Genomic DNA, 12,501 nt, shown 5'->3' with positions numbered 1-12,501 from the left:
TATTTTCAGAAATCAACAGACGGTATTTTGTTGTATAATGTTACAATGCAAAGTACTACAAAACATTTCGCAATAATTTTTTATCTTTAAAAAAAAAAAAATATTAAACCAGTCAGTGACCAGTTTCTCAAATTTATTTTAAGATATTTTACGAAACTTTTGAAATAAATTCAGTATGTCCTGTTTACGATACCAATGTTTGGATTCAGGGTGTTACGAAAACGCTGGGTTTTATTCCTAATTTTATTTAGCTCAGTGATATATTTTCTGGTAGCAACACTATCAAAGGTATATTCAACTTTTTGAAACAGAATTCTAGTGGTCAATTGTAAATATGTGTTTTTATGGACCCTGCACTCGGAACTCCTAATGAAGAACGTCCATTTTCTATATACAATAATATCATATCATATATTATATATCATATCATATATGTAAGTTCAATGGATCATCTGACAGTATCTGTGCAGTAAGGATAGTGTTCATAAGTAATGGTTTAGGCGGTACACAGTTGTATCTCCACCACTTCCCACGGTCGTAAAGACTTTTTCAGGGGACTTTGTATCCACACACCAAATTTCAATCAATGGATCAATAACTTGAGTAGTAAGACTCCCTAATCTCAATCTGAACGACGCATAACAATACAATGACAAGAAATTTCTAAACAATAATTTATCTCTGTAGGACGACACAATTACATGTAAATCATTTCATAGAATGGGTTTAATGAATATGCAATTATTAGTGGTGACATCGAGATCCCAGCCCGCCCCCCAGTGAAGTTTATATTGAGATTGAGGATCAATCAAACTAGAAACTGATATGATATACGAACTTTGTCTGAATAACTGTTTTTGTAATACTATTTTATATTTGTTATGTGACTGTATAAGAATAGAATCAGGTATGATTACATAGCTTTGTTAATTATGGAATGTTTCCTAGCTTTGTTTATGGAATTGGTCTTTGAGTGGGGTGCTTTATGGGGTCAATGCCCCTTTCTTCCCCCAGGGACCTTGATCACTGTCAGTCCACCCCTAAGTATTAATAAAACTGGCATTAATTTCTGAGGAATGAAAAAGAGAATGAGGAGTTTCAATATACAAATGACAAAAAGAATGACAGGAGTTCACTAGACGAATGAGAGTTCACTGGATGGATGACACTCAGGAGGAATGACAAAAAGAAAGACAAGTTCACCAGACAGATGACCAAGAGAATTACACGTTCCCCAGGCGGATGTCAGAGAGCATGACAGGAGTAAACCATACAAATGACAAAGGTTTAATTGACGAATGATAAAGCTACATGTAATGACACAGTATCACCAGACAAATGACAAAAAGAATGACAGAGGTTTACCAGACATTAGACAAAAAGAATGACAGAGATGAATGACCGGTTCACCAGGAGATTGTCAGATTCACCTGGCAAATGACAAAGAGAATGACAGGTTCACCAGGAGAATGACAGAGGTACACCAGGCGAATGACAAACTAAATGGCAGAGGTTCAGAAAAGGAATGATAAAGAGAACGACAGAGGTTCACCAGATGAATGACAATCGAATGAGGTTCACTAGGCGAATGACCAACACAATGACCTGTTCACCAGATGAATGACCAACACAATGACCGGTTCACCAGACGAATGACTCAGGTTGACTAGGAGAATGACAAAAAGAATGAAATGGGGTGAAACATCCTACTGTTCTGCTCTGACTGAACCAAAAAAGACAAAAAAAAGAAGAATGACACCTGTTCATCAGGAGAATGACAAAAAGAGAATGACAGATGTACATGTACACCATACAAATGACAAATATAATGATAGAGCCTCAGAAGAGGAATAGCAAGTTGAATGACGAAGGTTCAAATGACAAAGTTAATGACACAAAATTAAAGGGGTCTAAAGTAGACATTTGTACTACTACTGGATAACCATATACCATAACCCCTTAACCCTTTCACTGCGTATACCCGGTAGTACCGGGTATTATAAAATGTCGGTAAAATGCACGTACCCGGTATTACCGTGTACTCAGTAAAGCCCTCGCTAAAATTAGTACCGTAACTGCAAGTGCCATCTATTGTATTTTCTATACACTAGAACATATTTCCACGTGTTTCAAAGCGGCAAACCGTAAAATGGCGGAGTGCATAGTGACAATGTTGACGATGCACTCTCGACGAAGTCGTGAATGACGTCTTGCTCACCAACACGTGGACAATTTCGAGGCGGGTGATATACATAATTCGTTTCCAGTTACTTGATAATGATAGTAGTCAGGACAGTGATTGGTATTATGAAGTGTGTGATTTATTGCGCGACGTTCCGCCCATGGCTAGCTATGTCTCCCGTGCATGATGAACAAGCCCAATGTGAACACGATAGCCCTGTGTCTGCAGTAGATTCTGACAATAATTCTGATGTTGATAATAATGCTGACCTGCTGGATCGTAAAAGACGTAGGCAATTCCTGAGTCCCGAACGTGTAGATCTATTGACTGACTATATTGATAATGATATAGGACTTGGGGATGAAAGTGAAAGTAAAAACAAGGTATTGCAATCCGCACGTGGTCATGGCAGCGGGAGACGTGATGCGCGTGTTCGTGGCGGCATTGCTCATGGCTGCTATTGATATATTTGTTCATTTTATATATCTTTATCAAAATCCAGTGAAAAAAACAATATCTTTTAAGTATTTCATGGAGAAAAATTCGTTTTCGTGTTAGCTTTAGTGAGAAATAAGAAATCCAAAATGGCCGCCATGACGTCACGTGACTACATTATTATGCAAATTTCCAAAATTCTATTTTTTCCTCTTAGCCCAACCTCATGCCCATCCCAACAGACAAAAAGATTTTTCATAAAAGCTTCCATAAGTACTGCTTGGCATTCAGTTCCAACCTCCCTTTTTTCCTCAAAAAAGGGTCTAGCACAGGCAGTGGATTTACGTCTAGCATTGAAAGGGTTAAACATCAGTGAAAGTAAGAACATTGTAATAGAAGTTCTCTTTGCATTAAAATTTTGAAAATGATGAACCTGTGGAATTAATTCTAATATTGTGTATTTTTTTCTGTCTTTTCTTAGTCAAATGACTTGATATTAGAACCATTTGAATCCAAACGAAATATTCGGCAGACCTTCCAGTGGCAACCCAAAATATCCGATGAATTAGAGGTAAACAACACCTTAACTGTTAAATGTCGTAATTCCGTCCAGGGTAGAAAATTGATTGTAGATGAAAGAGGTAAATATGAATTTTGTCAACAACGCTAAAAATTACAATATGAAAGTGGTATGAACCTGAAGTCAGTGTTTACTGTATCCCTTTACACCAATTTCCAACTTAAAACCTCAATTCATTTCATTTACACAAATTTTATTCAAATTCATTTATAATTCATTGAAACATTTCACTCAACTTTTAGACCTCCCCATAAAATGATTGTGCCAGATATCTAATACACTCTATATTTTCCCACACGCCACTGAATTCATAGTGACCAAATGTTTAGTGGAAGTATGTAATACTCTTACTAATACTATACGTACATATAGTTTGTGTAGTGGGAATGTATTTACATGTAGTATAGTAAATAAGCTTACATTCCTACTACACAAACTAGACAGCAGAGGATGGGGTGTGTACTTGTTAATGCTTGTCTGTTTCTTTAATCCCCTATCATGATAAAATAAAACAATTTACTACTGACTAACTTATTTTACATGAAATCAGTGAGACAATGTAGCATGTAGCTTATTAAAAGGTTGGTTTAATTTTAGAACATGTTTAGCATAACTAAAACATTCCCCGTACACTTTTGATTAGAATAAATTCGAATAAGCTGGTTATTTTTTCTTTGTTGGAACTTCCACAACACTTCATCACACACATGCTACTGCTTTAATAATGGTACTTATAAGTATAGTGATAAGAAATTATGAGAAGGCACATTGTGATGTGTAGTCCCTGGCTGTGATGACAAATTAACAGTTGTTTATTTTCATGATAATACAGGTGTCAAAATAGTGGAAAATGTTAATAATAAACACAGGTTTCAATAACACTTTTATATGTTAATTTATATACGTCTACTGTTCAAAATTTCTTGTGAAAACTCTACAGACTATATTTATAATCTGTATGATTGTTTTTATGCACCCACATTTTCATGTGGACGTATTATGCAGTTGCTCCTGTCCGTCCGTCCACAATTTGTTTGGACACTCTACAGGTCACAATTTTTATCCAATTTTGACGAAACTTGAAAAATAGGTCAATCTCCCAAAGATCTCGTTTCCTTTCAATATTGGCATGTATCCGACCATAACTTCATGGATTATGGCCCCAGATTGTACGAAAAATCACGTTTTTATCTTGTGGATACTTTAGAGGTCACAATTTTCACCCGATTTTGATGAAAATTGAAATGCATGTTTATAACCCAAAGATCCTGCTTCCTGTCGATATTCATGCATATCGGATTGTAACTTCCTGAATTACATGTATGGCCCCTGATGGTACGAAAAATCACGTTTTTAGCTTGTGGTCCCTCTAGAGCTCACAAATATTATCCGATTAAAAAATAATGTTCGAATATATCACGTTACTCTGTAAGGTTAGTTGAATTAGAATTTCATGAAAATCGTACCAAAACTACTGGACAAAATGGCCGCCTCTCGTACTCAATTAGTGTAAACTGTAAACATCTGGTATATCAAGGTTGTGGCCCCTCTAGAGGTTACAATATTGATCCAATTTTGATGAAACTTGAAATGCATGTTTATAACCCAAAGATCTTTGATATTATTATTAAACGAATGTGAAAGAAATTAGTGCTAGATACACAAGATTAAATGATACCTGGGTTACAGTGTCTGTAGTGTGTTTTTATATGCCCTATTTGAAATGTGATCGTCTGTCGGTCTGACGTCCTCAATTGCTTGTGGATGCTCTATAAGCCCAGTGATTTTCAATGATTGCTGATAATGACTACCAGAGTTATAGCCCATGATCACTTGAACAGCTAAATCCATGATGTTATCCATGAAATGTTTTCTAAATTATTAATTAGACATTAATTAACTTATCCAGGCCATAATCAACTGTCGATGGCATCGGATTTCTCCGATATTAAATAGATTAGAACAATTCATCCATATTTTGATTTAAGCTAAAAATGAAGGAGCGAGACTTAGCTTCAAACAACCAGTACTGTGGTTGAAATTATTGCACATGTCTTGTCAAACCTTCAAAGGCTAATATCTTCGTTCACAATAGAATAATTTGAATGAAATTTTCAAATTATTCATTTTACATTTTAGCTTCAAACAACCAGTACTGTGGTTGAAATTATTGCACACGTCTTGTCAAACCTTCAAAGGCTAATATCTTCGTTCACAATAGAATAATTTGAATGAAATTTTCAAATTATTCATTTTACATTATCTATTTTTGAACTATTATAGAAAGAATGGCTAGCTTATTATCTAAATCTTTAATGAGTTGTTACTCTTAATCAGATTTTAGTGTATTATAAATGTTTCATTATCGACAATGAAAAAAATATGCGACAACTGTTGTTGCCTGCTCGGACGACTTAGCTGAATCATTGCTCTGCCCCCCAGGATGCAAGAATCATGTGCATCTTGAGAAAATACACACAGTCCTGGTGTTAAAATTTTTCGTCTCTCGAAATTCAGCTTATCCTGCATTCAGTGACTCGATGTGTACACAGGGTATATTTTGTCAAATGTTTTTGGATAATGTCTAAACTTAATGCAACATTTTGATATGGCCTATTTCATGTAAAGTGGTCCATCATGACCAAAAATTAAATTTATTGTGACAGAAGTGTATTTTTATACACCCACATTTTCATGTAAACTGTCGTTGCCCCTGTCCCTCCGTCCACAATTTGTTTGTGGACACTCTACAGGTCACAATTTTTATCCAATTTTGACGAAACTTGAAATATAGGTCTATCTCCCAAAGATCTTGGTGAAAAAGCTCATCGTATATAATTTAAAGTTTGGATTTGATAGCAGCCAATAATTGATGGATTACATCTACATGTAAGTTATAGACGAAGATGAAATGATAAGTTTAAAAAATTGTAAGTTGATCATAGTTTGCATACATTTTGGCCCCAAGTAATGCATGTATTCAGTGCATTACAAAAAGAATCCGACCCTAGCTTCCTCGCCAACGGTTAACATACCTTGTATTCAACTGAAATAAATTACTTTTTTTTCACAATGCTTAAATCGGGATAATATCGGCACTCAAGCGATTCACCGTGTCCACCGCGAAACACTGTAATACACTGTGAAACACCCTTATTTCGCGGTGATTTGGCTAGCTGGCGTTTCGCTAACGATTCTCCAAGATTCCGCCGCGGAACAGGGATTTTTTCGGCCGTGTTCGGCGATTCTAGTCCCAAACTCTAGCAGCGTAGTGTAGTGTTTTATCCGATTTAAAAAAACGTTTTAGTATATCACTGTTACACCCTAATGAGGGTTGAGTTCGAATTTCATGATAATAGAACCAAAACTGCCAGACAAAATGGCCATTCCTGGTACACTAATAGTGTAAAAATATGGTACATCAAGGTTGTGGACTCTCCAGGGGTGACAATTTTTATCAGTTAATTACTAAAATGAGAAAGTATGTGGAAAATGGAATCAGCTGCCTTCAAAACGTATATTTTGACAACAGATGTGGTCATATTGTAAAATTCAAATTTTCGCGCCAAAACTGACCGCCATCTGGAATTGTTTCCCAATATTGACTCTGTAGTATAACTATTCACCAAAACGTGTATGGAAATGGATTCAGCTATCCCAAAAGGATATATTTTGATTCCAAACATGATCATATTATAATTGGATAAAAAAAATTCCAGTCAAAACTGGCGGCTGTTTTGGATTTTGGCCAATTTGACCCATATGGGTATGGATTTCGCACTGACAGTTTTTTTTCAGACTGGAAGGTTTTTTTGGTGATAATATAAGTTTAGCAGTAGTGGGCCTATGTTTTGTTGCCTGGACTGGCAACCTATCTTATGTACACTTTAAGTACGGTACCAGTACTTGTAAGCTTATGGACTAATTATACTAGCACTGCATTTCTGCATCTCTTTTTTATAAAACAAAATAAAGCAGAAATACGATTTTATACATTTAAAATTGAATGTAATATTTACTATTATTTTATATAAATTTGAAAATGTTGTCTTTTAAATTATAACTTATATAAGCCTTTTCTTATTGCAATATAACAAGTAAATATACCCAGTAGAGTTTATTTTCTTTACATTTTGACGTCATCGTTTAAGAGCAAAAAAGTTTTATTGTTGCGATTACAGTCCTTCAAGTTTAAGGTATGCTTTCGCTTCTGCTCCTCTCGACTTTCCTTCACTGGAGTAGCTATCAGTTACCATGATGATAATTCTAATGCTTCCATATTCACCCAACACATCGCTTTTGTTTTTATTCTGATATTGAATGCTAATGTAGGGCAGTATTTTCCATAGGAATATGTACTGTTAAAAAAAAGTAGGTGATATTCAGAAACAATACAAAACTGCGATGCTATCTAGAGTTGATTATGTTCTGGATAGGTTAATTAATGTCTAATTAATAATTTAGATAACATTTCAGGCCTAAAGAAAGACCTGCAATAGACAGATTTAGCTGTTGCATAATGTATTTTTATCATAAATCATATGTCACGATGCAGGATATTCTTCGAACCATTTTTAATCGAAATGGATTCACATTTAAGAACTTTTGCATTGGACGGCTATACAATTTTATAAGATTTAGTCCCCATATTCTTTATATTTATATCTTCTTCTCACTGACCCTTTTGCACTATTTTCTTGAAATTCTGTTAGCTATTTCTCTCTTATGCACATTATTTGCAGGACCTCCATTTATCAATTCTTGTCGACATATTTGGCACACAGCCATTAATCTTATAGGTATGGGAATTCCTGTGACGTCACAACGCGAGGAATGGTGTTTAAGCTTCATAATATCACTGAAAACCCTAGTGCTATTACTTCAGATATTTTTCGCAAACAAGCAAAAGAAATACATGACAGATTGTCATATCATATTCCTTATCCGACAATTAGTAACTGGGAACCTATAACGACAGAGTTGATCAGTTCCTCAGTTTAGGGACCCGGCCATCTTACCGCGCCAATATACGCGATATATATGGCATTTCCAAAACTTAGGGAAGACAATTAGGTATTTCTATCACGTCATGATAATATAACCCGACAGCACAATTGCCAAATAGCAGTTGAATACAAAGTTTACTTGTAGACTAAGTGTGCATGTCTGGACGAGTTCCAAATTATGCTATCTAATACTAGAAAAGCTTAGTATGTACATGTATATCACACAATTTGACATTTCAGTCCAGTTATCCAAATAATTCCCACTTGTTTATATTATTATAAACGACACAGTCAAATGGGTTGGGAGCCTTAGAGTCTATGCAAATAAGCATGTTATAACTGCAATTCTTTAGCCGTCTCTCTGTTCACCATTAAACGGAAGCAGTTGCTCCGGTGATACAGCACTGCGCAGGTCCATCCGAGATCCCTTATGTGCTCCGGTCCCCGACGACTATATAAAGGGAACATCCGCACAATTTCATTTAAGTCTGATGAGTTCAAAATGAACGAAACTAGTAGCTTTATGAGAGAAATCTGGGACGGCCACTCGCCACTCATAGATTTCTAATGTATGTTTAATAACAGGCCAATTGCCTACACATGAACATAAACAGTTCATATGGGCGGCTTATCTGACGGCCCCATTGCACTCGCAAAGAAATACACTGTCAAAAGTGAAAATGGACGTTTTTGATTTTTGTCTTAATAATGAGTAATTGCTCCACCAATCCTCAGACATTCAGCAATTCGTCGTGGCATGCTCCTAATCAACCGTCCAATCATTATTTGGCGCAATCTGACCCACTCCTCTTGCAGTGCCACGGCCAATTCTTGCAGTGTTGTCGGTTGATTTGACGTCGACGAACACGTCTCCCGATCAAATTAAATGTAACGCACTAAATCAAAGATACGCTAAACAGTAAATCTTATGCAAGAACTGATAGGAAAGCAAACATGGATAGGATAAACCAGCAAGCGTCAGTTTTCATCAATCCTTCCTTGAAGTGTCAAATTTGACAATGAACCCCTCCCACGTGTATGGCGCTATTGCGTGTCACATGTGCAGCTCAGTGGTTCTGTTGGGGCGATAAGTTCTTCATCTGTGAACATACTCTCAAAGCATGTCAGGTGTCCATGACTATTTATCATATCACAACCTGCATAGGTATTTGCATTTCAATATTCCCTCCTTTTTTTGAAGTGTACATAAAGAGAATATTAAACTAGACTAAAACATAGATACCATTTGGCTCTCCCTAATTCACGAAAACGTAGAATTACTCTTACAATATAGTTAAGAATAGTTTTTAAACGGGAGCTTTTTTCTCATGTTTATATATACGCCCACATGAAAATGTGGACGTATATTTAAATTCAATAATTTCCATTTATTACGTCTAGAACCCTCTAATGCCAAAAGTTAACATCCGATCTTTGTGAAATTTATAATTATATGCATTATTTAATTTAGGGAAACGAAGAAGCCTTTTGAATTTCAGCAATTTCCGTTTAGTACTTCTAGAGTTATGGCCCTTGTTTCACTTTGTTTAACCTTGTGAATACTCTAACACCAAAAGTTATCATATTATCTTTCTGAAATTTATATGTATTATTTAAATCAGTGAAACAAAGAAATCTATTGAATTTCAGCAATTTCCATTTATTACGTCTAGAGTTATGGCCCTTGTTTCACTTTATTGAACCTTGTGAATGCTCTAACACCGAAAGTTATCGCCCAATCTTTGTGAAATTTATATGCATGATTTAAATTATTAAAACGAAGAAGCCTATTTAATTTCAATAAATTCTGTTCATAACATCTAGAGTTTTGGCCCTTGTTTCACTTTATTGAACCTTGTGAACGCTCTAACCCTAAAAGTTATCATCCGATCGTTCTACTATGGCATAGTAGTCTTCAATATTATTTAATCAAAAAGATGCCAGTTTGTATATTCAGATGGTCAATATACCTTTGAACCTTATAAAGAAATTATTGTTTAATTTGTGTAAGTTAAAAAAATACAACCATTTATTTCTAGGTTACAGTTGTCAACGACGTCATTTAGATTCTAATAATTGTTGTGATACCAAACAACCTTCAACTAGTCGTTACAATTGTCAGACATGTCACACTAACGGATGTTGTTCTGTTTATGAATATTGTGTTTCATGTTGTCTACAGCCAGATAAAGTAAGTAAAAGTTCACTTTTCATTTTCAGGAATTGAAACACAAAGCTCTAAGAATATTGTATTATACATATATTATGCGAGAGCTAAATCTGCCTATTGCAGGTCTTTCTTTAGGCCTGAAATGTTTTCTAAATTATTAATTAAACATTATTTAACTTATCCAGGCCATAATCAGATTTCTCCAATATTAAATAGATTAGAACAGTTCAGCCATATTTTGATTTAACCTTGTCAAACCTTCAAAGGCTAATATTTTCGCTCGCAATAGAGTAATTTGAATGAAATTTTCTAATTATTCATTTTCCATTATCTATTTTCGAACTATTATAGTAAGAATGGCTAGCTCTTTATCTAAATCTTACCTAATGTATCTTTAAAATTAAAAACTAGATTTTTAAAAGGTAGAATGATAAATGTTACATCAATAAGCATGCACAAGACAGCTGTGGGTGGTAGTGTCCAATCATTGGGATGAAAGCATTAAGCTTATTTGAAGACAATCTTTGTAATAATAATAATAATAATAATTTATTCGTACAAAATAATTACAACTACAATTACACAAGTATCAATAGAAACATAAATCTGATCTTAATACATTATGTTAAATTCAGTTTGTACAAAGTTCATTAATTATATCATTTAAATTGTTACCGTTTTCTCTTAAAGACATAAAATCTCTGATGACGCCTGCCTTAATTTTAGCATTCTTTGGTTTGGAAATTGATGTTTATTTTATTTACTACATAGATTAAATTTTTCTAAGAGATATATTAGTCAGTTCGTATTTTGATAAACCATATCTGTGACAAATATAATTTAAACTGTTACCCAGAGTTGACTGACTGCTGTGTACAGCTAACTTAGCACAAATGTTTGTACATATGTTTTTACTGTTGACAGTACTCTTGACAAACTTTAAAAACCTTTTATGAAGCTGTGCTTCAATGGAACAATCAGAACAGATTACATTGAATTAATTACAGTGTGTCCGTTGTGGTATATTCCAATACTAATAGACAGTAATTGTTCCTAATCCTAATTAACATTTAAGCATTGATGCAAATTTTAATCATTTATTAAAAGTCCTGCTATTGATAAACTCTGACTGCTATAATGAATTTAAAAGTGTGGATAAGTACATGTTAATATAAATTATATTCTTTTTTTACTCATTTATTTTCTCTTTTCAGCAACCATTATTAGAAAAGATATTAAGAGATTATAATAACGAGCCATTTAATAAGTTATTTTCATTAGTATTGGATCATTTTGAACTTTGTCTTGCCAAGTGTCGAACTTCCTCACAGGTAACAGAAACGATTTCCTGCTTTCTCTAAATTTGTATTCATCCAATAATTCTCTATTATAAAATAGTCACCTTAAATCCAAGTAAAAAGACATTGAACACAAGAGAAAATTGTAACTATGGAACTCACATAATTAATCTCACTACCATTACTTTGTCCCCTGCTGTGGTTTCTCTGGACAAGTTCAAATTGAATATTACAATTCTATATTTCCGATCCAAGCTGGTTGATATTTCCATTTAATTACAAAATAATAGAGTATATGAATTTGAATATCAAGCACAGCACAATTTGTACCATATTTTAATGATAATCCAAAAACTTGAATGTTAAGGTTAATGTTGCTGTACACGTTTAGTGCTAGTTTAAATGACTATTGTACCACATGATGCTTAAAAATTTGCTTATGTCTTGTGCATTAATATTCATATATGTTGGTAATATCAATAGAGTATTTGATTCTTTTAAGAAGTATGTAGGTTTCTCATCTCAACATTTAATGCATTATTCTGATGTCTGATTTTTTTTTCAGAGTGTTCAACATGAAAATTCTTACCGTGACCCGAAATCCAAGTATTGTTATGGAGAAAGTGCCCCAGATCTACAGAGTGCCATTTTATAATTATAATAGGACAATGAACTAAAAATTAAATTATTGAAGTGTGATGTAAATACTAGTGTATGGACATAAGCTGTATATATATTTTATACTATTTTATTAAACGTTGTATATGTATATATTGTGAAGAAACAGACACTGTTGTTTAATTTTTGTGTTGTCGATAATAGAAAAAAGT

At 34.1% G+C, this 12,501-nt stretch overlaps 1 protein-coding gene across 1 annotated transcript; it reads left to right on the top strand.

The window, feature by feature from the left end:
- The first annotated feature begins 172 nt into the window (after positions 1-172).
- On the top strand, positions 173-12,460 carry LOC126825746 (SREBP regulating gene protein-like). The gene is made up of 5 exons (XM_050555527.2): positions 173-288; positions 3,099-3,258; positions 10,243-10,394; positions 11,588-11,704; positions 12,237-12,460. Exons 1-5 carry the CDS (start codon positions 196-198, stop codon positions 12,324-12,326), a joined length of 612 nt encoding a protein of 203 aa, XP_050411484.1. The 5' UTR covers positions 173-195; the 3' UTR covers positions 12,327-12,460.
- Positions 12,461-12,501: the final 41 nt, after the last annotated feature.

The sequence above is a fragment of the Patella vulgata genome, chromosome 6, assembly GCF_932274485.2.
Source record: "Patella vulgata chromosome 6, xgPatVulg1.2, whole genome shotgun sequence".
Lineage (NCBI taxonomy): Eukaryota > Metazoa > Mollusca > Gastropoda > Patellidae > Patella > Patella vulgata.
This window is presented reverse-complemented; position numbering and strand designations above follow the sequence as displayed.